The sequence below is a fragment of the Nilaparvata lugens genome, chromosome 5 (assembly GCF_014356525.2).
Source record: "Nilaparvata lugens isolate BPH chromosome 5, ASM1435652v1, whole genome shotgun sequence".
NCBI lineage: Eukaryota > Metazoa > Arthropoda > Insecta > Hemiptera > Delphacidae > Nilaparvata > Nilaparvata lugens.
This window is the reverse complement of record NC_052508.1, coordinates 57,881,464-57,909,355: the sequence shown is the minus strand read 5'-3', so window position 1 is coordinate 57,909,355 and position 27,892 is coordinate 57,881,464. Positions and strand designations below refer to the sequence as shown.

General features: G+C 34.9%; 2 protein-coding genes across 3 annotated transcripts in view; one reads left to right on the top strand and one right to left on the bottom strand.

The window, feature by feature from the left end:
- LOC111048462 (p21-activated protein kinase-interacting protein 1-like) overlaps positions 1 to 9,436 on the top strand; it is a 12,831-nt gene extending 3,395 nt beyond the window's left edge. The window contains exons 2-8 of one of the 2 annotated variants that reach the window (XM_039428879.1): positions 596 to 758; positions 1,163 to 1,297; positions 2,045 to 2,165; positions 3,883 to 4,042; positions 5,443 to 5,705; positions 8,383 to 8,627; positions 8,660 to 9,436. In XM_039428879.1, the coding sequence (XP_039284813.1) occupies positions 596 to 758; positions 1,163 to 1,297; positions 2,045 to 2,165; positions 3,883 to 4,042; positions 5,443 to 5,705; positions 8,383 to 8,587 (1,047 nt within the window). In that variant the 3' untranslated portion in view covers positions 8,588 to 8,627; positions 8,660 to 9,436. Of the gene's footprint in view, positions 1 to 595; positions 759 to 1,162; positions 1,298 to 2,044; positions 2,166 to 3,882; positions 4,043 to 5,442; positions 5,706 to 8,382 lie in introns of both variants that reach the window. The other variant, XM_039428878.1, reaches the window with a different exon arrangement.
- LOC111048463 (probable protein S-acyltransferase 23) lies at positions 9,400 to 27,892 on the bottom strand. Its single transcript, XM_039428877.1, is given in 12 exon segments — positions 9,400 to 11,229; positions 13,700 to 13,865; positions 14,809 to 14,981; positions 16,137 to 16,289; positions 18,556 to 18,652; positions 19,064 to 19,209; positions 20,048 to 20,131; positions 20,133 to 20,182; positions 21,506 to 21,671; positions 24,542 to 24,667; positions 25,466 to 25,580; positions 27,560 to 27,892. Coding segments are annotated over 12 exon segments (1,596 nt in total). The 5' UTR covers positions 27,685 to 27,892; the 3' UTR covers positions 9,400 to 11,034.

Below are 27,892 nucleotides of genomic sequence, written 5' to 3'. Positions count from 1 at the left end.
TGAGTGAAACTCCAGGCACAGATGTGGGTCAAGAGGCTGGCTGAGTCGAGTCGAGGGTGGCCGGGCGCCCTAGAGGCAACTTGGCGAGCCCTTCCTCAGCGGAAGGACCTTCAAAGAAGGCCAGGAGTGGAACTCACGTAGGTCACGAGGACTAATCAGTCTGAAGAGACTGCCAAGCTTATCACACTGGATTGCGTCAAGCAACCAGGTGATGAATGGGATGTTAGCATAGGGAAAAAACTCCTGCTTCTTGTAAAGGACACAGGTATTGGTTTGCGTAACTAACATACTATTTGGGAACACAATAAGCTTCGGTTGACGCGTGGGGTTCTTTGAACCTATGGATCCTTGAATCCGCCCCTTCAAAAGTAATAATAATAATAATATATAGAAGATTCTATATTACGCTAACGGCCCTTTCCGATAATTATTAAATCTTCCATAAGTGGATTTGCCATCTTGACTCATGTTTGTATTTCATTTTTATAGTTGTTCGTGATTCGAAAAGAGTCTTCAAGTGTTAATATGAGTTCCACACTTTTTTAATCACTTGATCACATCTAGATATTTGTATTTTTCAATTTTATTTTTTCAGGAAAGAAAATTTGTTCAAAGCTTTGCTAATCATTCTCATCAAGGTAGCGTGAAGTCCATTGCCATTTCTGGAAAATGGTTAGCTTCAAGCGGCAGTGATGAAGTAATCCACATCTATGATATGCAGGAAAGAAAACAGAGTGGGACATTGATGAAACAGAACGGTTAGTACTAAATTATCTATAATCGTTATTATTATTATCCTTAAATCAATGTTGAAAGTTCTATGAAAACCAATATCAAGTTTTATTTCAATTCTTGAATTATTTATTTATTTTTTTTATACGTGGATACAATAACAAATCATATAAATATGATTGGGAAGGAACAACAGGCTTGGCCCAAAACTATTCCATTCCCAAATTTTGATTACATGTCCAAAACAAAAAATAGGTTATGTTTCTTCTAATGTGTTTTTTACAATAATAGTCGTTAATTTAAAATGAAGCTAGCAATGAATTCACAATATTATAATCCAAGAATGCTCTCTGAACGTTGATTCACTTTATGGTTAATCAAATAAAAAAACTATAATACACCAATTTCAATTTACAATCTTAATTTTCAGGTAGCGTCAATAGTATCGCATTTACTCCTGATACATCTTATTTACTGAGTGCTAGTGAAGATGGGAGTATCGCTATATTCAAAACAGGAAGCTGGCACATGGAAAAGCTTTTGAAGAAGGCTCATGATGGAGAAGGTAACTCTGTCCCTATCACTAGTAGTTCTGTGAACAGTAGACCTATCACAGTATTCTCATCCAAGTACCTGATTGAAACTATAAACCTTATGGAAATACAGCAATAGACTGGCTTTTCCACACCTCTGTGTAATAACTTGTCAGCTGAATAATTCTATAGTCTGATTTTTACTCTAATATTGGCGTATGAAGGATGCTCCTTTTTCCTTTTATATTATCCTTGAAATGCAAAATTTCCAAAAACCTTGTATATACGTCGACGCGCAATCAAAAAAGGAACATACTTGTCAAATTTCAATTAAATTTCAAATTTTAATTGAAAATCTATTACCGCGTTTCGCCGTAAATGCGCAACATTTAAACATTAAGAGAAATGCCAAACCGTCGACTTGAATCTTGGACCTCAATTCGCTCGGTCAATAATATAGTTCGATTAGTAGTTAATGTTTACCCAAACCTTTATATCAAGCATGCACAGTCAGAGACATGTGTGCAAAATAATTATGCAGTTATTCATACATACTTCTGATAGAATTAATTCTTTTATTATGCTCTGAACTTCGAAGGTATAAGCTTATTAATTAATCATCAAACTTTTTTTTAAAAACATTTAGTTGACCTTGTTGTTTTGTTTTGCAGTTTTCTAAGACAATATTTTCAAAATGATATTATTACAATAATATTCAACATTGAGTATTTTTCTTTGTATTTGTATTTTTACTGAAGGTGGTGTTATTTATGTTGCAGGCGTTACTGCGTTGGCGGTCCATCCCTCTGGAAAAATGGCATTGTCTCTTGGTAAAGATGTAACACTCAAGACGTGGAATCTAGTAAAAGGTCGCTCGGCTTACACCACAAATCTTGCGAGGTATTGGAAAGATTTTAACTCGGCTAAACAATTATATTATAAACACTAATTTCCCTCATGAAATGAACGCTAATAGTATATTTTGAACCTAGAGCAGAAAATGAGATTTTTCCGACTCGAAATCGGTTTTCAAGTCCGAGGCCGTAGGCCGAGGACTAGAAAAGATTGAGAGCCGGAAAAACATTTTTGCCCATGGTGCGAATGATATTTTTCGCCACACTACAGGTATTGCTGACAAAATAAATAAAGAATACTCGTTATTGTACCTATCTCTTGATTTTAGTGGTAGAAGATTTGCAGTCAGGATTTCAGATTCTTTTAAAATTCCACTTGGAATAAAATCACGGGCGTTGTCATCTTCAAGCATTTTTGAAAATTCGGAATGCGCTAATCAACAGTAAATAATTGAATAAAAATGGTTGCGAAGCGAATGCTGAATTAGTTTGATTCGAAACTCGAACTGAAATAATGGCTACTTATAAATAAAGTTGACACTCGCCCGATCTAGCGGATGACTTATTAACTACGGACTTCCATGTTAGCGGCTGGAAAGAGTACGTTTTCCGGCCTAGGCCGGAAAGAAACCTGTTTCTTACCTGTGTCTGCAAACAAGGTCTTTCAGATCTACGTAGGGACTGGAAAACAGCTGCTTTCTGTGCAGTGTGGCGAAATAGTATATTTCGCACCTAGAGCAGAAAATGAGATTTTTCCAGCTCGAAATCGGTTTTCAAGTCCGAGGCCGTAGGCCGAGGACTAGAAAAGATTGAGAGCTGGAAAAACATTTTTGCCCGTGGTGCGAACGATATTTTTCGCCACACTACAGGTATTGCTGACAAAATAAATAAAGAATACAAAATAAAGAATACTCGTTAAGCTATCGTACCTATCTCTTGATTTTAGTGGTAGAAGATTTGCAGTCAGGATTTCAGATTCTTTTAAAATTTCACTTGGAATACCACAGTCATCTTCAAGCATTTTTGAAAATTCGGAATGCACTAATGAACAATAAATAATTGAATAAAACTGGTTGCGAAGCGAATTAGTTTGATTCGAAACTGGAACTAAAATCATGGCGACTTCAGCTTATTATGAAAGTGGACACTCGCCCGATCTAGCGGATGACTTATTAATAATAATTAGCGCGTTGTTTCCAGCCATAAGCGGCTGGAAAGAGACAACTTTCTGGCCTAGACCGGAAAAGAAACCCTTTTCTGACGTCGTCTGCAAACAAGGTCTTTCAGATCTACGTAGGGACTGGAAAACAGCTGCTTTCTGTGCAGTGTGGCGAAAATTAGTTTTTTGTTGGAGTAGCTAGCTTATTAATGTAGAGGCCCGGGTTCGAATCCCGGCCCGGGCAAGATATCTCGTGTTTCGGTTGGACACGTTAAGTCGTCAGTCCCGGCCGCCTACAAAGAGTTTTTAGGTCATGTCAGAGGCTCTGAAGTTGATCACTATTATTCAACTTTACTTGCCACTTGTGTAAACACTATTCTACCTGATAACTCTGACACTAGACCTGATCCAGCCAGGTCACTTGATATTATTATTATTATTATTATTATTATTATTATTATTATAGTTTTTCGTTGAATAAGTATTCATCGAATGAAAAGTGTATTTGTCACAAAAACCAAAATATTCAAAAATGAATTCTAATAAAAATTTGAAACGTAATGTAACACACCAGATAATTTTATACTTTAATTTCTGTGTACAGGAGTGGCTGCAGATTATTGGATCTGTTGGTCTGGTCTCCGGATGGTTGCCACTACGCTGTACCAATGAACAATTTGGTGGACGTGTTCTCAGTTGCAGTGGCTGGAGTCACTCACACGTTTCACTTGAAGAAGAAAGTCACCGCCATCACCTTCTTGAATGTGAGTGTTACACAAGTGCTACCTTCGCCTCTCCACTAAGTTTGTTTCATGGTTGACAACTTGTTGTTGAAGGGTTTCAATGATTATCCCTTTTGTTGGACACCTCGCTCGCACAAGTTCACGTAACCAAACGTGCATACAATGTGATTAAACTTTAATGCCGCATCCACACGTTGGCCCAATGTGTACAAATGACGACCAGCGCCAGAGTGTGGATGGGTGGTTTGCCAGTGCTGGCCTTCGTTGGCCATAGCTCCGATTTTTGTCGAGCGAAGGCCAAACCACCCATCCAAACTCTTGTCAACTAATACTGTTTCCTGTTTTTTCTGTGTAATTGAGTTGCTAAAGGCCTAATTGTTATTAATAGTTATTGCGTTACTTTCTTATCGTTTTTATTGTGTTCATTTTGGTTAACATGTTCAATTTCTATCATGGATATGTCGCTGGCTGCCGCTGGCCTTGATGAGGCACTGGTAACATTGCAGTGTGGATGGCAAGAATGATGCGGTCAAGATTACCAGGATGGGCCTGCTTATTGGGCCAACGTGTAGATTGGCCATTTGGCCATGATATTTTGTGTGTGTGTGTGTGTGTGGAATGTTCAACATTTTTAAGGGTTGACATTCATTTCATCCGGTATGCGTTCAACTTTTCGTTATTTGTGTTTACTATTTAGAATTATCAAAACATTTCGAATAATATCAACATGTATTGTCATTCAAAAGCAAAACGTAACTTCCCTAACCTTTCATTCTAATTTTAAAATCTAATTAAACAGAATCTTTCAGGTTATGTTCATCTAAATTTATAGACAGGACAGACTGAAATCCAGCCGACCATGACAATACATGGTAGGAAATGAAGGCCTTACTGCTAAATAGGTCGAATCTAAGGCTGGCCACTAACGGTAGGACATGCATGACAAACATGTCGTCATACATTGTTGCGTCATCACAGAAAAAAGCTTTGAGCAAAACTTTTTGAGGTTAGGTTTTTGTAACTCCGATTTTATGTTGTTCATTTTTCCTTCGCTGCTCTATTTGAGGTTAAATTATTCTGTAATTTACCAGTGGTTTATTTATTGTTATTGGTTGTTTATTTTATGTTAGAAGCCTCTCGCTGACGACAAAACATGCACGATGAACATGTGTGTGTGCATGATGAATATGCATTTACAATTTACATGCATGTCCTACCGTTAGTGGCCAGTCTTTGATTTTATGTCAGTGGTATATTTTTAATTTTTTTAAGTTTGATCTTAGGCAAGAAATTCAAATTTCGATTTGGTAGGAAATGAAGGCCCAACTGCTGAATTGGTCAAATCTAAGATTGGTGTATGTGGAATGTTTCACAAGTCTGTTTTGTGGTTGTGGCAATAAATTGCAAATTGTATTGTGTAGGACAAAGTGGTGTGCATTGGCGAGGAGGACGGCAGCCTGAGCGCTCACTCGCTGCAGACTGGCCTGGAGTGCTGGCGAGTGGTGGTTGACAAGCGGGTGCGTGGGCTGGCGATGCATGAGCAGCGCTACCTGGTGGCTGCCTGCAGTGGCGGCTCCATCGCTGCCTACAAGCTGACTGCACCCGCCGAGGAGCCCACCCTCGTCGCCACTGTTGACACCGGCTGTCGAATCACCTGTCTCGCCCTCTCCTCAAACACCTCCAGGTAATATTCCTCACTTTTTACATTGCATTAGGGCCAGACCACATTGAACGTTTTTCCAAGCCTTTTTTCTTCAGGCGACAACTCAGCCAATCGGAGAGCTTCCTTCCCTGTTGACTATAAAAACGCCTAATATGGTCTGGTCCTTAGTATTGGCTAAGAATCACACTTGGCAATAATAATGATTTGAGTATATTACGTTACAAGTTTGGCGAATGTTACACCCCGGAAGAGTTACATACAATAATTTTTGAAGTAGTGCCTGCTATAGTGAAGTCCACGTTGTAATAGCAGTGAAGAAAGGGATTTGTAGGTGTGATATCACAAAAGTGCGAGTATTTAAACTTTTCGTTATTTGTGTTTTTATTATGTAAATCTATAAACACATTCCAAAAATAATATAACCAAAAACCTAACCTCTCCTTTTTCGTTTAAAACCTGATTGAACAGAACCTTTTAGGTTATGTTCATATACTAGACAAGTTAAAACTGGCAGTTCTGAGGCACTCCTGAAGAAAGATAGAACAGTGTTGCCGATTCTCTGCCTTGTCACTACTTTCGTTAGTGGATAGCTGATACTAGTTTATCTGATGTAATATTAAGGCCGGTTTTCACCAGGAACTAAACTTGTCATTAGAGGAAGCGTAAACTCCAATTAGCCTTCAACTGACAAAATTGGGTTTCACCACATGCCGTTAGAGCTAATGAGCCGTTATAGAGTTAACCGGCCAAATTTGGTCAGTCAACATCTGTAATTTGTCGTTTGAAAAAAATGGCGCGTTCTGTTTACTGTCATGTTGAAAGTAGATTGTTGAGGGTATGTTTAATTATTTATTCGTGGTTTTTACGATTATTTTTTATTAGATTAATTCGTTGTTTTAATATGGAAAGACCAAATAATGCTAGAAGAAGAGCATACAAATTGGCATTTGAGAGTGACAGTGATGATGATTATGTTGTTCACTGACCTAGATGGATAAGAGAAAGAGTTGATGATTCTAATAATTTGTAAGAATTAAATTTGAAATTTAACTTTTTTACAAAAAACAGTCTATAGAACAATTATTAAAACAGCCTAAATTAAATGTAATAAATCATACAACTAAAAAAAACTACAATATAATTAATTACTAAAATTTGTAGGCTAATCTCGACTCATTTTGGTAAACAAAACTTGTGATTTCGGAATCTAGTTGGATTTTCTAGGTTAGGTTTTACATGTTTACAATGTGAAACAAGTGTCATGGCGGCTCACAACCACTCTAATCTGTCGTTTCGTAATGTAACATTAGTGTTCGTTGGTCAAATCAAATTTCTTAATCTTTCATTAAAGTCATCAGTTAGTGTTAGCTGGAGATTACTAAGCGAAGCCTTAACGTGAATTTGGTGAAACTCACCCTAAATGTTCATTCTTGTTAAAAATAATCAATTTTATATTTTTTAAAATGTAGATATTCAGGGCTACTAAATTTCTTTTTTGTAAAATAACATCATAGTGATAGTAGGCTACCCTTATTGAGAAGTTTTCTCAAACTTCTCAAAAAGGGTACTATGATGTTATTTTACAAACAATTATATTTCATTTATCAAGATAATATATTTTTCCTACAGTTACCTTGAAAAGTGACCATTCCTGCACTGATGACAGAACGCAAAGAATCACTTTTCCGCTCTAGTGCGCTTACTTTGCATACTCCAGATTTGCAACATGGCAACACAAAATAGTTGGGTTATATGGAGGATTAGTGCACGAAAACAAAAATTAAGTTGGTAACAATGTAAAAATTAAGTTGGTCACAATGACTGTGGTTAGATTTAGATAAGAATCATTTCAATGGCTACCCTACATTTATGATAAAATCCCAATCTAGAAATCCAAAACAAGAATAATGTTCATCTAAATCATAATTAAATAATCATCATTTAATAATAAATAATAGTTCTTTTCTATTGATAATTATTATTTCAACTGCAAGCAATGAGAAAAGTATCAAATATATATATATATATTCTATCTGTATTTTTTCTGATTCTTGAATGAATAAAAATGAGAACTTTGGCTGAGAATTTTCAACTTCAATTGGATTATTAATTTTTAAATGAATTAAGGTTGTTATTAATAACAGCATCACACACACAAACATTTGATGGATTTCAGCCATCATTTTACCCATAATCAACCACTTCTCATATTCAATAGTAACTGTAGGAAAAGTTTAATGTGAAATACGTGAGCAAAGTTCCTCTGTTGCACTCAAGAAGCCATTCTGCCCTCGCCTACGGCTCGGGCGTAAACGTTTCTTTCGGTGCAGCAAACTGTCACTTTGTGCACTAATTGCACAAATGACTATTTCAATGATTAATTAATACATTTTCATAATTGGGATACGTGGATCTCACTATACCCCTGTTAGAAGGATGACCGCTTCAGCCAACTCCTCTGAATATGATTCATGAGTTGAAAAATCGCTTCCCGATGGTTCGGTTCCTCCTAAAAATGTAGGTTCACTCATTTATATTTCTAAATTATCATCCGCCTCATCACCCATGCACAAGCCTAGAGCTCATGTGGGCATCACCCTCAGCAAAAATATATGATTGTGTTCTTTCACAGTTGAGAGGGAGTGGTTCCTTACGGTTTGCATTCAATTTATTAAAAATCTCATTGTTTTCGTTGCAGGAAAATAAAAGAAGAGAAAGAAGATAGCAGCATGTTAGGAGAGGAAGTGAGTGAGGTTGTAGTGGCTAATGGGAGTGGCAAGCGCAGAGGCAGTGACTCAGACCAACACAAATCACCTCCAAAGAAGAAAAAGAAAAATTTGAATAATAAAAAAGCTAAGCTTAGCTCCTCGAATTGGACAGTCACACCCAGCACAAGCACGTAAAATGCAACTTTATGGAATACATTTATTGTGATCTCTAAGAGACTTCTATATAATTTTGTATTATTTTACCTACACCTTTTAATTGTTAATGTAAAAACAGATTCCATAATTATTAGATATATTCATGAGACTTTCTTCTTATTTATGATTTTATTATGAACGTTTATTCTATAGAGTTTTTTCAACAGATTACCTGAATTAATTTTCTCTACAACCATTTTATAACTTGGGCATTATTCAATGTTGAAGTTAATATTCCATTGGAAATGTCTTGGTTCATCTCATAGGGTGGAATTTTTTGGTTTGATATTGGGTGCATGGAATTCTAGATAGAAATTATTTGTGCTACTCTATTTGTTCAAAGAACATAGGTAAATCACTTTCGTTCATTATATTATAGAAAAATGTGTTCGTTAATATTACCTGTCTACTTGTGATTGTCAATTGTTGTTAAAACAAATTAATGATTCAAGACAAGTTGATTATTATTTATGTTTCAATCGATGTTAAATTACAGTAATAAAAATATCAATTGTTGTTTTTATACGATCATATTTTGTTCAAATTATATACCAATTCATTTTTTAGATTGTTGTAAATTTTGGGTACTTACCAAAAAGTATTTGTTTGGATTTTAATGTTCTTAATTAGCTGAATATGTTGATTTAAAATAATACTTAAATCACAGCAATAGTATTATTAATGATTTTTTGTAAATAATCAACATGAAATTAATTTGTACATGTCAATACGATTTTAAAAAGTCACTCATTTTTGTTGGAATGAATTTTGGATGGAAATAAAAATTGAAGTAACGGAAATACACAGCTTTATTGACAAAAATATAAACGATGGATTGATTTTTTACAACACTAATCATGTTTATTATCAAAATACAATTTTAAAAGAATCTAATATATTTTATGGCAGCAAATGTTAGTTGAAAATAAACTAGTTTGTCAAAATCTTGAAGAACAGGCATAGCATGCCAATCTTAAAGATTACAGTTACGGTTTGTAATAAAGCTTATACAAATAATAATGATAGAGCACAACATGTACCCGCACCTCCACTATACCAAATGGGAACATCCAAGCAAGTATTTGAACAAAGAAGTCGTAAGAACATCCAGAAAAAAGTATGGACATAATGTGACATATGACGGCTTGTGTCAATCGGCAATGTCGTTTTATTCCAATCAGCATTGTGGAGATTCGGCTGCTTTAGAAACTCTGCAACAATCTAATATATCGTCGAATCATTCATCATTTTAACATTTTAAAATTTCTGCTATAGTAAAATATATGAAAATTATTCAATTGAAAATGTGAAGAATATTAATCCATAATCATAGCTGGTAACAAATTATATTAGCGCCATTTCAAATTACGAATAACAAATTCTTCTAAAATAAAAACTAACTAAAAATAAAAATATTTTCTATCACATTCGATGATTACCTAATTTATGAATAAGCGTATAATGTGCTCGTGAGCAGTTATAATTTTCAAGGCTCATTTTTGTGACGAGTAAAACCCTTATGCCGGTTCTACATCAATCAAGAAGACTAGACACGATTAACTTAGAAATGAATGTGCTTTACATCTATATTTTATAATATTATTGTTGAACAATTTAGCCTCTCTCTTGCTATAATCGATCGTCATCGTTGAATTTCGATCTAATGATGAGGCAATTACGCTTTTCACTTCATTAAAATAGCAGTACATCGGTATTACAATAGTTATAATGCTAAAACACTCAAGTAAATTGATTGCATTAAAGTATACAATTCTACCTAAAATTAAAATGACTTGAAAAAGTGGTTGGTGAGAGGAATGAAAATTCAAGAGAGATGACAGGAAATAGCAGTGAGATTGTAAACAACCATCATTATATGAGCAACGCTCATGCATTGTATGTATGAAATATAATTTTTTTATAAGTTGCGAATGATTTTCTTATAAAGCTATTCAATGAAGATGATAGATGAAAATGTATGAATAGTTGGAGGGACCAAAGCTAGTCATAAATTACAGTTTCAAAAATATACAGATGCTTTCTTTACTCTCTACAATAATCAATTCAGTTGAATTATCTGAATTCAATAAGCTACATACATTTTTATCTCGACATAATTGTATCAGCTGTTGAATATCGTCATCATTGATCACATGAATAAATTAGATGGATTGCAGGTGGGATGTTGGTGAAATATGTGAATAATACAATTCTGCCTAGACGAAAAACTGTATGAAATTTCTTATTAACCCTTTGAAAAGGTTATGAAGCATCAAAACTAGAATGACTAACTCCAGTCCCCCTCAACTAAGTATCTACTACAATGGCATAAAATCGCAATGAGAGATGAAATTAAGCCACTTCAATCCAGTAAGAGATCAAGCCACTTGACGAGGAACAAATCATTTAGCAGACTTGGTTTGGAGTCAAGGAGTTGTGTCGTCAATGAGAAGTTCCTGGTCGGCAGATGTGCTCGGAGAGCAAACGAAGAATTCGAGCAGATTGAGCAGTGGTCCGCGGGAAAATGGGTTGAGGTATTTGCCTCGCTTGTCGCGCAGGTAGGGATAGCGCTTGTAGTTGAACATCTCGTTTGTCGTCAGGTTCATGCACGCGTGCAGGATCTGAAAATATTGAATGTCGTTAACATAGAACATATTTAACTTTGAAGTGAGATTGTTCTATAACTTACAGCAGATGATGTGTGAGAACACACGAAAGCATGCTCGCAGCTCGCTCCTGTGAAATAATAATTTTTATTAAAAAAAATGGATTTTTTGACAATATCTAAAGTCTCTTCTATTAAGGAAAAGTTTCACAACTTAATCAATATAATACTCATTTGAATCGTACTCACCTAGGGAACAGAACGGTCAAATCGATATTCAGTTTTCAGTGTAAGAGGCGCGATCTTGATCGACCTTCGATGTTCCACAAATACATTGTAAAGCATGGTTATAAACAGTACAGTGACCTTACGTCTCGATTTCTGTTCACCAGGATGACATTCAAATGTTTTTATCATTAACAGCTTAGCGGTATCCATCGAAACCGAAATCTACACCGCGATTAACTCGTTCTGTTCGCTCATTTAGGTTCGTTTACATCGAATTAGCATAGCTTTATTTCAGTATTCGTAGTTGTCACTGTCACTGGACGATTGCTGTTCTTCTATTCAATTCAAAGAGTTTTCCATTCAATTTAATTGGCGATCCAGTGACGGTGAGACTATGAATAACTCACAAAATTTAATTTGTAATGACAAAATGTTCAATTGCCAGCTAAGTGAGCTCATCTGTAACAATATTAGTATAAAAACTTGGAAATTTGCTATTGGCAACAATGAAAGTATTATTACTCTTATTTGTATTACACAGAGTTCACATGCCCGACAGAGGTTAAAAAGGTCTGATGGTGCTTCGTATGTCTCGTACCTAGTTAAAAAAACTCTATTCAAAGTTATACAGGGTGTCCCACGAAAAGTATAACAACCAAAGACCATAGATTCCAAAAAAAATTTGCTACAAAAAATGTTCAGTGAAATTTTATTATATCGACCGTTTTTTCGAGATATTCTATTTCTCGATATTTTTGAAAAACGTCAATTATTAGAAAACCATCAATAAAAAACTAATTCTAAGGATATGGTTAGAAAGAGGAAGAAATTTTCCAATAAGATTTATATATTTGTTCCTTTGTTTGACGTTTGACCTTTTCTATGAGCGCTAAAGTTTGAATAAAGTGCATTCGTCGATTTCAAAGCCAAATTCCAAACTGTTTGAACGCTCGTAAGAAGTTCAAAAATCTGGTGTGGCGCACTCATACAACTTTCCTTGCCGTTATGAAAATTTATCACCTGACGCTAGTGTTCCCGCGCATCTCAAGTCTACTATTCAAAGATCTAAGCCAGCTGGTGACAGGACTATAACGCTGGAGACACACGAGGTCTGCTATCTCTTCATAGTAAATGATTTAATAGAATCAACAGTTGCCAACAGTTTGCAATTGAAATAATAACATTTTCTCGAATTTCGAGCTTATTTTTAATTTTAGGTGAAAATGTTACTGAACATTAATTGTAGAGATTCTCATGCTCGATCTTTTCCACTCGAAATTTTTTTGTTTAAATTGTAACTGAAGCCTGATAATTGGGAATCTAAAATCAAACTTTGCATAGATGGGGCGGAGCTCCTGAAATTTTTACAGATGAGACTTGTGGCAGTTGATAGAGCTTAACGATGACTATTTTAGGTATGAATTTGATCAAAATCGTTGGAGCCATTTTCGAGAAAATTGCGAAAAACCCTGTTTTTGACAACATTTTCGCCATTTTAGCCGCCATCTTGAATTGCATTTGATCGAAATTGTTCGTGTCGGATCCTTATAGGGGAAGGACCTTAAGTTCCAAATTTCAAGTCATTCCGTTTATTGGGAGATGAGATATCGTGTACACAGACGCACATATACACACACACACACACACACACACACACACATACAGACCAATACCCAAAAACCACTTTTTTGGACTCAGGGGACCTCGAAACGTATAGAAATTTAGAAATTGGGGTACCTTAATTTTTTTCGGAAAGCAATACTTTCCTTACCTATGGTAATAGGGCAAGGAAAGTAAAAACGTTTAACAGAGTAACTAATTATTATGGATCTTTTAGGAAATTTCTTCCTCTTTCGAACCATTTCAATAGAATTACATTTACTAATTTACTATTGACTAATAGTTTTTTAGTTATTGACGTTTTTGAAAAATATCGAAAAGTTGATATAATATCTCGAAAACTGAGGTCGATATAAGAAAATTTCACTGATGAAAAAAATTCATTTTTTGTTGCAAATCTCCTGTCAAATCTATGGTCTTCGGTTGTTACGCCTTTCGTGGGACACCATGTATACCCTTTATATCCATACCTCTCAGCACCAATAGGCTATTCACTGTTTTTCTGGAAACCAATGGAATAATTGACGTAGCTAAATACAACTTATATTTTCGAATACGTTTGCCAGTACTTGGCAGGCGTTCCAATATCAGAAAATAAAGTTTCAAATATATCAAGTTGATTAAGAAATAATACTCACAGAAGTGCAAGTCAAAGTCCATCCCAAACCACAGAAAACAAGAGCCTCAATCAGAGCCATCAGATAGATCAATTCGAAGCCTTGAATTGCAATGCAGTAGCAAGCAAAGTAGATCGTGAAGGAGCAGTTGATTGCAACACTCATTACAAACAGGAAAAACCACATCCTGTAAAGACATTTGAAATTAATTATTCATTTCAATTATTTATCATAGTATTTTGTTATTACTGCACATCAATTTATAAATTTATCTCGAAAAATTACAACAGCAAATAAAAATAGCAACAAAACTTGAGCTCCCAATACAAAAAAAATCACAATTTAAATTCGTATCCCACTTAAATAGTTAATTATGTGAATGGATTTAAGCTTCAAGTTTCAAGCTGCTAGTCCAGTTCCATTATCACTGTTGGGCTGTTAATTATGGCTGCTCCACTTTCCATTAGCATAAAAAAAGTAACATCGAGTGGTCATTTTTTGTGTGATAGTCTTCACTCCTGAGTGATCTCTTTTGGTGCAAATGTGGATAATTGTAGTGCACATATCAAAGTATATCATTATACCGTACATATCATAGTCCTTTTATCATAAATTCGATTGTGGATGATAATCGAATAATTTCGTGCAATATAATGGAGCCTACCATACATACATTGTATAATAGCAAAATGTATCACTTTTCTGTTGGTATACAAATTTTCACTTATGTTATCCTGGTTTGTTGCAAACTAAGACTAGATATTATTTTTTGGGGTAGTTTTCATTTATGTTCTCTAGATTTGTTGCAAACTAAGACTAAAAATCATATATTTGGGTAATGTAACAATTGGTTTGTTGCAGTTTACACTTGAGAGTCTACAGTCACACACTTTGTTTGACTGTAAGTTGAGTTACCTACCTTTTTCGTAGACCGATTTAGTTGTAGATGCTGGTTGAAGTAGGCTCACATAGCTCAACATACATTGATAAATGTCTTATTTATCTTGTTATACAAATTTTCACTTATGTTCTCCTGATTTGTTGCAAAACTATTACTGAAAATGATTCATTTGGTAACGGTTGAATTGGTTTGACTGTATGTTGTAGCCTGTATAACTATCTTGAGTTACCTGTTTCGAAGACCGATGCAGTTGTAGATGAAAGGACAGTGGTGGTCGAAGTAGGCGACACATCGGTTGCAGATGCGACAGTGCTTGGCACGCAGAGGCCTCAGGCAGCGACATGTGTGACACATACGTGACAGCACCACGTCACGCTTCTTCCATTTGTCGTAGTACGGGATCTGACAAAACACGCCACAACTCTACTGAATACTTTTATCGATTTACAAAATCTAATAAACGATTAAAATTGTCACAACCAATTATGTGTAAGGGTGTTATCACACATTGGAAGTGTATAATATGCAAGTGCAAGTCGAATCATTCATGAGCCGAAAGACAACATTTTAAAAGTGCCATTTGAAAAAACACGTTGTGACTTGCATGTAGCTGTTCACACTGAACACACCAGCAAGTGCAAAAACCGAAAGACAAAATTTGAAAGGTGCTATTGAAACATGTTGTGACTTGCATTTACTGATCGCACCAGCAAGTGCAAGCATTCAGTGTGAATGTTCCTATTGCTCTTTTCAGATTTTGTTTCTCATATGCAAGATTGCTCATGCATAACCAAGCGTGCACTTGTACATTGCTTTTTCCAGATTTTGTTCATGCCAGCTTGATCACGCATAACCAAGCGTGCACTTGCACATATACGCATCCAATATAATCACACATAATAAAAATTGTGTCTTCTACTTCTAGAGTATTGTAAAATCAAGTAAGAAGAAAGAAACATATTTGATAAAAATTGAAGAACTACGGTAGTATTAGTTGCTACATTATTATTAACCTCTACGTTAAGTGAGATTTTGTTGGATTGCTTTAATAAGAATTTCGTATTCTCTTTAAACTGCGCTCTAGATCTCCTTTAGCAAAATCGATCTATTTTGACGACCTTTGAACTAAATTTTTTCGGAGGAACAATAATTTAATTCATGCAGAAGTACGGTAGCCTATATTGTGATCGAATCTATCGATCGATAAATATATCTATATACAGTAATCTATCGAATAGGTGAATCTCTCTAGGTACTGTTATTGCACGTTTATTTATATACAATACAGATATACCGTACAATTCCGGTAAAAATTTATAAAGAGCCAGAGAATAATTGATCAGTTAAATACCTTAAAAAATTCAAACTCTATATCATAAAAATTCAGTTGATCATTTTTTTACTTTATTATCATCATTCACTAAACAGATTCGTAATCAGGGACCTTTGATCTTTTACATCAACCAATCCAGAATGAAGTGGGTATTCCATATTATTTTCAAATAGTATGAAATACTCGGGATACATATTTATGTTACTATAAATTATGTTACTCACATATTTGATAGCACGATGATAGCTGTCGGTATTCTGAGGAATATATCCAGGATCTCTCCGATTAGCAATCACCCAGCTTAGCCACATCAGAATATTCCAATAGATGAAACAGTAATGTGATCCTCTTAGTATGTTCCATGTGATTGGAATGCACTGAAATGAAAACATATCACAAAGAACAAAGAATTATAATATAAGATTATAAATATGGCGATACTGTAATTCCTAAATACAATTGTATTTTTTTTAAGAAATCAAAAATTATCACAAAGAACAAAATATTATTGGCGATAATGTAAGTTTAAAATACGATTGGATCAGATTATTTTTGCAGTAAATGAATTCCAAAACATTAATAAAAAGATTACATGAAGTATTTAGAGTCAACTCGAAGTACCTATAACTCGGCAACTAACTATAACTACCTAATATTACATAATTGAATTCGAATAGACACCTGCAATAAAATAGCGTCATCCTTATTAAAAAAATATAGAGAATATTGAATGAAAAAGACTGAGAAATTGTCAAAAAACCACTGATTTATTGATAATTAGAAAGACCGGTTTCTAGTGGGGTGGCTTGCAGTGGGGTGAAGAACTGATAGGATTGATGAAGTTATGCACTCAGCATAATTATTTCAAATTTAACAATCGATTTTTTGAACAAAGAGAGGGGTTGGCAATGGGGTCACCCCTCTCACCACTCCTAGCTGAATTATTTATGGATAAGTTGGAAAGTAGAATTATTGAAAATAGTCATTTCAAAGATAAAACTGTTTACTGGTTTCAATATGTTGATGATATTATTTGCTTATGGAAAGGAAGTAACAGACAACTAGACAATTTCCTTTCCTAACTGAATGGATTACATCAAAGTATAAAATTCACTGTAGAGGTAGAACAGGATTGTGTAATGAATTTTCTAGATTTAAGAATAGATCATAGCACTGGTTTACACAAATTTTCTATTTTCAGAAAACCAACCCATACTGATGTTATCATTCCTCTTCATTCTTGTCATCCTATTTCTCACAAACTTGCTGCTTTCAATAGCATGGTCTATAGAGTACTAACAATACCTATGAGCCATCATGATTTTGATATTGAGATCACTAAAATTAAACAGATAGCTGTCAAAAATGGGTATGGAGAAAGTATGGTGGACAGATTATTGAGTAAAATTAATAGACAAATTTCAATCAATTCTAGCTTTGTAGGCTCAAACTGTGAGGAAACTGTGAGGAGAAGACTTGGATAACAATCCCATATTTAGGTCTTGTATCTGATAAGATAGGTAGGGAATTGAAGAGGAATGGATTTCATGTTGCTTTCAAGACCAAACCGATTTTAAATAGTCTATTTAGCTGGAGTAAAGACGAAATTGATATTTGGGATATAAGTGGGATGTACAAACTTAAATGTGATGATTGTTAATGCTTGTTATGTGGGTCAAACTGGTAGAAGCTTCAAAAGTAGAATCAAAGAACACATCAGAGATTGGAATAAACAAAAATGGGAATCTAACTTTGCAGAACATTTGATAACAAATAATCACAAGTTCACAGTTAAGGAGAATGTTGAGTTTCTGCATGTTAATAACAAAGGCAGATCTTTGAATATTCTAGAGGCTTTAGAAATAACAAGAGTAATTAAGGAAAATTCCCAGTATAGTTTAAATGACCAGATTCATTTCAACTAATACAACACTACGAATTTAGTTTTATCATAAAATTGTAAGCATACATTAGTCAATACTTTTTCCATTTACATATTTGTTTTATTATCTTTCACACTTGTTTTCTTGGTTCTTATTTTGTACTGAAAGTAAATTTTGTTATCATGGCGATTCTGTTGATTAAGCCGCCATTTTGTCACACCGTTGAGTGGGAGGAGACTGTCCAGCTGGGCCAATGGCAGGCGTTCATGCCCTTGACCAATAGCAGTACTCGCCTACTAGTATAAATTCAGCTGCTCTTGTATTTAGTTTTAATTTATCAGAGATTGACAATGGTGTAATAACCGAAACCGGTCTTTCTAATTATCAATAAATCAGTGGTTTTTTGACAATTTCTCAGACTTTTTCATTCAATATGAATAATTACCACAATATCAACTTCTCAAATACACAAAAAGTGAAATATAGAGAAGGCACACTTGGAGTAATAGTTGGTTGCCCAAACGTCAATCACAATTTTGATCTCCGATTACCCTTGCAAATTATCATGTTTAATCTATGGTTAAAAATGCTTCTTGTGTAGAATGAAGCAACAATAACACTTCCACTACATCCATCTTTCTCATAAAAATTTATATTTTATCATAGTTTGGAATGTTTCCAATGTTTCAAAATACTTCTATAGCGGTAGAGGTACAAGTATGAGAACTACATTATAAGTTTCACAACCGAAGTAACATACCCTCAGTAAATACATTGGATATCCCCAGAGCAGTACAGATCCGATAAAGAGAAGCAACGGTCCTTTTGAGTTCCCAGCACCTCCGAATAATATGTACCTGTAATGAAAATTGAGTAAAGCTATAAATAAATTATTGTAATTTATAAATGCTTGTTTTATGCTTGTCATGGAACTCAAACTTATTCAATAAATTTATTTGCAAGGACAATGGAGGATATTTACAATATATTATATTCACAAGGATGATTGCATTTACAATTTTTATTATTCAAATAATCTATTCATTAATTATTTTATTTTTTGGTTAGAGGAAATCAATACAGATTTTTTCAATTACCACTTACAATATTTATCATTTGCTTGAAACTAGATACATTGGCATCGATTTGTCTAAAGCAGTTTGAACTTGAAGCAGTTTTGGGTGCGTGCCTGTTGTTTTTACCTGAATTGTCTATGAATAAATAGATATTAATTAATCAATTATAATCAATTAATTAATTGTAATTACCAAATTTCTGAAATAGGTGGCATCCATCTGTCTCGCTTTTTCTGTTCACCAGTGAGGACAGTGACTATTTCGTCATGTCGATGACTTTTCGCCAGAATCAGTGGCGTTTTACCATTTTTGTCCCTCGGTTCCAACTCAATCTTACTCTGAAAATTGAAACTTTGTCAGTACCATATGAAAATACACATCAAATATCATAATGTTGTTATTTTGCTTTCTGGAAAATAAATTTATAAGCTGATTTTGGGACATAGAAACTGATTAATAGTTTGATGTGCGATACTGTATGACTCAAGTGAAATATGAAATATCTTCTGAAATATGATTGTGTCATTCCAAGGTATTAGCATAATAATAATACATAATTTAATACACATAATTTTGATCAACTGTTCAGGAAATTTACTTGAGAATTTATAAAAATGTTATCTTGAGAGATTAATATAATCCAAGTAGGCCTAATTTATAACTAGAAATTACTTTTCACATTTGAAATGAATATAAAATTTAACAAAATATTTTATCAAATTTTTAATATTATAAAGGAAAGAATTTGCTTATACACGTAAGGGATAGAAAATTCACGAATGACGCACCATCAGGTCTGAACTACTAGGCTGATTTACTTGAAATGTTGCATATAGATTCTTAATTTACCGTGGATGATTTATAGGCCTATTTTCAATTCTTCAAGATTTCAATAGGTCAAGTTTTTAATTAGACCCTTGTGGAGCACGGGCTTCCTGCTAGTATAAAATATAACAATCGTAATCTTTGATCTGAATTATTTTATTATTACTATTATGATCAGGTTCCAACACTATAATAACGACTTGCAGACAATATACATGTAAAAATTATGAAACATTCATTTAATGACTATACATATTTTAGTCTGTAAGTCGTTATTATTGTGTCACAAAACTCAATTAAACATTGTAATGAATCAAAAAATAAAATAATAATCAGTGGAAATTTGCCTACCTTTTCACACAAGATCTTGACGCATGAAACATTGCCAGAGAGACAGGCCAGATGTAGTGGGGAAGATCCAAAGTTGTCAGCTTTTCTCAAGGTCAACTCCTGAGTACATCAGCAATCTTATCAGGTCTGGATGTCCTATAAAATAGAAAAAATGAGATGCTATACAAAAACCATGTGAATAGATACAATATTTTTAAAATAGAATTATAGTACCCTTTAAATTTAATAAAATAATAAAACAATAATACAAATTGTAACGTAACTTTACGTTTATTATTTTATTAATTTTAAAGGGTACTATGATTCTATTTTATAAATACAAGAAAGTAGCCCTGAATTCATACATTTAAAATATACAATATTTTTATAAATTTATATGAGCTAATAAACCCACTATTCTTCAATAAATTTTCAAGTGAACGTTTTATGAATATCTCTAGAAACCATCCTAATAAATCATGGAATAAACTATTAATACAAATTTATCAACTATGAATATATAGAACTATAAATGAACATTATTAAACTATATCAACTACCGTATATGATAAGCTAGATATAAAACTATACAACGATAAATATACGGTACTGTAAGTCTGATATAATACATATTATTATAACATGCTTAAGCCCTTCTATTCATTTTGAAACACCCGGTACCTTATTCAGTTCATCGATTTATTAGATAATAATTGAAACTCAATCCATTGAATCAATGATAATAAAGATTTGAACATCTCATTTTTTATAGTGTAAACACAAACTATCTGTTATCGTCAAAATATACTATTTATCTTTTTAATAGGAATTTTTTAATTGTCTGCAATAAGAAACACAATTAAATAAAATAAAACCAGGAAATAATCTATTCCATTCTACCAATCACCTTTTATCAAGAGCCTCGTACAATATGATTTACAGTTGGCTACTTCATTTTGGAGAGGAATAGTTTAGGATTTGCCACTTTTATGACTGGTTGCTGATAAAAACACAGTCATTGACAGTTGATACTGAAAAAGTGTTTTGAAAATCAACAGTATTAAAGTGAAAGATCTACTAAAGAGAGAATGTGTTTTGAAGACCAACAGGAATAAAAAAAACCATTTGAAAAAATAAGTTTAAGAGAGAAGGTAATGATGTAATATGTGCTTTTGTAATTAACACTTTATTCATTAAAGTTTACATTTATGAACAAGATGAGAATAAAAATACATCATCTTTGAACGTCTCTCATAAAACTCAAACTAGTTATTCACTTGTAAACGTTCGTTGCTAAAACAGTCACCTTGGCAACCGTGTTCACATGATTTGTATCCATGTAGGGCTTGCCTACATCAGTATTTTCAAGATAAACAGGAGGAAAAAGAACAACATTCGAGAGAGTTCAAAATATATTTTGAAGATCAACAGGAGTAAAACCAAACACATTGGGAGAAATGAGAGAGATTTGAATGATACCTTTGTAAGCAGCCCAATGCAAAGCGGTGTCTCCATTAATGTCGGTGAGGTGGTTGAGAGCTCCCATTCCCAGCAGGAAGGCGGCGGTCGCTGCTCTGCCGAACATGCAAGCTGTCATCAGCGGAGTCAGGCCCTTGAAGTCTGCTGCATTCACAGCCACTCCTGCCTGGTTAAATAGGCTGAATGTATCATACAAACATATAGAGATCTGGAGACAGCTTATTGAAAGGATTAGGGTAACCGTCCACTGGAACCGTATTCAACCGATCCGTTCGGCCGTTGGATCGGTCGAATCTGCCGGCCGTCAACTCAGCCGAATACGGTCGTCCATTGGAACCGTTTTCGTCAGTCCAGTTCAGTAGCTGGCTGGTTGCCAGAAAGTGAAATGGCAAGCTAGTTAGTAGGGAAAATTCTTCTTCTTTGTGTGTTTACAAAGATTTCATCCATCGAATGGATTTTGATGAGATTATGCTACTTACACGTACCTACTAATTATCAATTATTTATTTATTAAATTCTGCAATCACAATATCAATATATTTTGACACAATTATTTCTACTTTCTAATTCCACATCAGTAGAATTTTCTACATTTTTCCACTTAAAATTAGTTTTTTGTTGTTAGAAACAAAACAGATTAACTCATAATTTCCCTAACACATTAAAGAACTGTTAAAATTCACAGGTATTTGTTCATTTATTCATATCATCATACAAGAATCATTATTAAATATTTATTTATTAACTAAATATCAACAAAAGTAGAAGTATTTTATCTTAAAAACTTAAAATGATATCATTTGATGACTTTGGAGGGTTATTTGAGGATGAACTCTATGACACAATTATATATTACGATGATGTATTGAAATTTAGCCGTCATTGAAATAGAACAATGCTTGTAAAACATCTTTATGACACAGAACAACTTCAAAAAACAAAAACAAAAAAAGATTGTGGAATAAATTTTTAGGTTGGGAACACTAGTTGTTGTCTCAGCTCGACTAGCTAGTTCGGCCGGATAGAGCCGGAAAATCCCATTCAATTCTGATCGAAAAATTGATCGGCCGAAGGCGGCCGTATGAACTTGTTAAAATATTTGGTTTGGAAATAATGGTTTGGTTTTGAACCCTCTGAAAACAAAAATTGTTCACTTTAGGATAAGAAGGAATGATAGCGATGGTGTGCACGCTGGTGGGGTGATGGGGTTGAAAATGTAGACTCAGCTAAGTTTCTTGGCTTGCTTGTGCAACATAATTTGGAATGGGAAGGCTACCTACAGAAATTACAGCAAAGACTCTGTCGTGCTATTTACGACATTCGTACAGTTTTAAAATTACAAATTTAAAGAAAGGGCTTTTATTATACCATGGATACTTCCTTTCAATTATAATATATGGCATAATTTTTTGGGGCTCCTCCACTGGCGCATTAAACATTTTTAGAATCCAAAAAAGAGTGATCAGGAATTTAACTCACTCTGGGAGGAGAGACTCTTGCAGGCCCATATTTCGCAGACTCAACCTTTGAACCCTTCCGGCTTTATATATGGTTGACATTTTAATGTACATGAAAAGAAATAGTGAGATAATTGCTGAAAACCATCCCATTCACAGGTTTCCTCAGCGTAACAACAATCTTTATTTGCCCAAGCACAGACTTACCGCCTATTAGAAGGGAGCATTATATTCAGGCATAAAAATATATAACTCTTTGAAAAAGGAGACTAATTTGAAAGTATTTAAAAATAAAATAAATGATATACTATTAAAGAGTTGTCCCTATAGTGTTGAAGAGGGAATGAGGTCCTTGTCTGGTAGTTTAGACGTATAGGTTTTAAGAAAATTAATATATTGGAAAATGTATTAAATAAAACCAATCTTGTATGTAAAAATATATGTGATTGACAGGTGGCATGTTGTGTGAGTTTTAATGAAGCTCACATATACACAACTAAGCGCCATGAATAACAACAATAATAATAATAATAAGATGAGAGCATGAGAGTGGGATTATGGAGCAGTGGAAGTCGAAGCAGCTTCATGGAAGGCATGCGTTTGCCTTATCTCAGCCTGGAGTTGATGAGGAGGCTTCCAATGCATGGCTTTGGCACAGGGACCTGTTTATTGAAACAGAAGGATTTTTGATTGCCATACAAGATCAATTAATTGCAACAAAAAATTATCAAAGGCATATAATGAAGCTGCCTATAAATAATGATTCATGCAGACGTTGTGGCTTGGCACCTGAGACTATTCAGCACATCATGTCGGCATGTCAATCACTGGCAGATACTGACTATTTGAAGCGCCACAATGCAGTAGCTGGGATCTTGCATCAGGACCTTGCTCTGAAGTACCAAATCATCAATCAGAAGCTGCCCTACTACTCGTACAAGCCATCCCCAGTCTTGGAGAATGAGACACATAAGTTATATTGGGATCGGTCGGTGCTGACAGACAGAACATTTGCTCATAATAGGCCAGATATCATCCTCATGGATAAGGTAACCAAGGAAACAACACTAATAGATGTTGGCATACCATGCTGCCACAACTTGGACCAGTATTATAATGAAAAGGTCTCCAAGTACCTTCCCTTGGTTGCTGAGATCAAGGATTTCTGGATGCAAGAAAAGGTCACAATTGTTCCTGTCATTATCTCCACGGTTGGAGTTGTAACTAAAAAAGTGTCAGCAAATCTTTGTCAGATGGAAATATCGAAAAGTGCAAAATATGCCATGGAAAAAGCAGTTGTTCTCAGCACAGCATCCATTGTGAGATCATTTTTGAACATTCCAGTTTAGTAATGCACCAAAGTCTTGCCAAAGGCCGACTTTGAGTGCAATAAACACTCACTTGTCATGTGATGAATGAAATGATAATAATAATAATGGACGAGCATCTATTCTTTTCTGTATTGAGGGATCGTTCGGACGAGTACAGTAGTTTTCGGCCGATGCTAGTTCAGACGAAAACGGTTCTAGTGGACGGCCCACCATAGATTAGAGTTCTTTATTCATGTATGTTAAAATACCTGGAGAAGAACTTGTACAACAGCTGTATGTCCTTTGCGACAGGCCCAGTGGATTGGTCGAGGTCCCTGGGTTCCGAGGCAAGGCAGGTCGACGGGAGCAGCTCTTTCCACAAGATATCGCATAACCTAAAATACAAAACAACATTTCCAATAAATTTATATTATCTAGCAATACACTTTAAATAAGCACAAGCACAAAGTGTGATAATTTATGAGGAACTGACCCAGCGATCATAGACATATCACAGAGAAAGTTTTCTTTTTTGTGGTCAAAACGTGGAAGGGTTACTGCTCAAGTCGCCAGATCTATATAATTCTTTCTACTACTGTACTAACAACTTTGAAACTCTTGAATTTATTCCACAGTAGCTTTACAGTGATCCGACTACTACATCTTAAACTGTATTATCTAGTTATCCTTCGCAGGGCGCAAATACATTTTGCAAGAGTGGAATTAATAATACAGGGTACATCAATGTCGCCTCAGTCATTGAAACTCATTTATTACTTATTGAAAAATATAATTTTCCATAGAATTGATAATGATATTAGAAGTTAATCAGTTAATTAGAATTGATACTGTACATCAAGTTCATGATTAATTTAAAGAAATAATCAAATTACGTTAACAAAGAGTCAACACCATCATTGAAGATTGACTTCTCTAGAAATGTTTCATTGTTTAATTTAATATGACAATAAATTGAATTACTCATCAGCCTATTATGAAATTGAATACAAAACTATAACACAATGAATTTTGAGTGGATATGGAAAATATTTAACTATCCTGTGCCTATTCAGTTCAAAACATATTTTGTTTGTTGCAGCTTTTAAACCTCATAGACAAACTGAAAAGTAGGTAGGCATTATGTTGAAAGACTAAGCATTATGGTGTGGTATGCTTATGAGTGAAATGATTACCTCGACATTGCCGTCAAGAGCTGCCCAGTGAGCCGGTGTATAGCCCCACTCATCTCTCGCACTCAGAGATTCAGCACCCAACTTTTCAACCAGACATTCAATATCCGAAACAGCCCTGGAAATGTTATAAAGGCGATCATGTCAAGCACAGGAAAAAACACTTTTTGAAACTCCACTTATCGTACTTACTTACTTACTTCTTACTTCCGGTGTCCTCATCACGATCCTAGGAACGGAGAGTTGTCATTGGTTTTCATCCCCTCAGGGTTGTCAAGCAGGCATCTAGGGTGTCCTGCACTGTAGTCATAATCAGGTCCTTAGGTGGCGGTATGTGTTCTCACTGATATATTCTTCCACTGAGTAGAAAGATCTTTCTGTGAAGTACCTCTTCAGTTCCTTCACAACAAATTGTGTCGGCTCAGTGTACTCAAGTGATTTTATTCGCTCCGGCAACATGTTGAAGAAGTATGACCCCGAATAATTTGGTGTGCACTTGAATTTGTTCCGCTTGTGCTGCGGAAGGTCTATATTATGGCGATTCCTTATGTTGACACTTTGCTGACTGCTCCTTAGAAAAGGGTTCTGAATTGTTGCTAGTAGTATCGTCTCCAGTAGGTAGATTGATTTCACAGTGAGGACCTTGTACTCCCGAAATAGTGGCTTGCAATATTCCATATAGTCACGCCTAAGTATTATTCTGATGGTATTCTTCTGGTATCGAAGTATCCTATTTATGCAGCTGATTGGTGCTGCACCCCAAGCAGTATACTATAGCGCATGAGTGTGGCAAACAGCGCGTGGTTGTGAAAGCAGTTTGTTCGTTTGTTGTTTTCCTGATTCTTCGGATAATATATAAAGCTGGGAGGCTAATCTTTTACATCATTGCTTAGTGTGTTCAATCCAGTTCAGGTTCTTGACAATGATTATGCCTAGGAATTTATAGTGTTATCAACTGTGTCTATATTTGGTTATATAAAAACGATCTTTGATTTCCAGGTGTGAATGTAATCTTGACTTTTACTTTTTTACTTTACTTTTACTTCTTTAGTCTTCACCAGCAGCCAGGGCTGCGGGAATCATCCTTTCATTTTCCCTTTTGTAGGGGTCGTTTATCCCTTATGGTATAAGGGATGGTATAGGTACCATTTGCTCGTCTACGAACTCATCCAGGCTGTAATACGGTCTGTTGCTTAGGTAGGCTAGTGCTTTAGTTTCCTGATGAAGGCTTTCCTGTCTTGGATATTTTTTAAGCTAGATGGCAACTGGTTGTAAAGGTGAGGTCCGGTATACATGGGAGACCTGTACTTCAGGAATCTTTGCTGTGGTAGGTCTATGTTGTGACTGTTTGTCTGTTTCTAGAGTTGAAACTGTGTCCATCCAAATTTGAGCTTCAATAAGTTTTTAGTTTTCATCCATGACCGGCGATCACCGGATGGATTTTGTCAGAAAGAAAAATAAGAAAACTTTAACTGAGATGTCTCTAGATAACTTTGTTTGTGTGATTCTGCAGTTCAATTACCGTATTACTCTCAGTGCCTGGACATCTGGTACGGTAGAGAGAGCAGTCTCAAAATGGCTCAGCAAGGTCACCAATATCATTCTCTCTTAGAGTAAACACAGAGTGAAGAGGTAGAACTTGGAGTTCAAGATAGAGAGAGGTACCTCAATGTAACACGGATAGGTACATTTTGTGTTATGGGCGCCCGCTTGGTAAGGAGGTCAAGGTAGAGATTCACCACGCGGCTCACCTCGACCTCTTCACCATGTGGGCGCTCTTAACACAAAGTCAAGGTACCGTATTATTGATACATTGAGTATACCGTATACCTCTTATCTTAACCTCTAACTTCTCACTATGCAATTACTCTCAGTGACTAAAGGAGAAAAGCAGTTTTCCATGCAGGAGACCACGAAACCTCCTAAACTCCATAATATATTATGAATACTTTAGGAGCATGTTGGAAATTTTTAAAAGAGCAAAGCAGATATTAAGTTTGGCCTTCAGTGGCATATATTAACCACTCTACAAAACAAATATTGCGAAGTGACGAAATAACGTCAAGCAACAAACTATTATATTTTTATTTTACTTACCCATTTCTTACTAGATCAAAAACCGACTTGCAGTCGTGTCCTACGTTATTGAAGTCAGTGCTTTCGGAGCAGGACAGAATATTGCTGTCCTTTTGGTCAGCAACAACTACAGTTGCTGATACCATAATATTACAGGACTCTGACTCCAACCCCCAGACGCTTTGGGCAGCGCCCGGACTAGGAAAAACCTTTGACAACGTATTTGCTGATTGATATGATAACTTGTGGAATAATAATAAAATTTGAGTGTAATAATCCTGTAGTAATCCAATATCAGATAACCTACGGTCTTGAGTAATCAATACACATTTTAATTTGAATGCAGACAAGAAT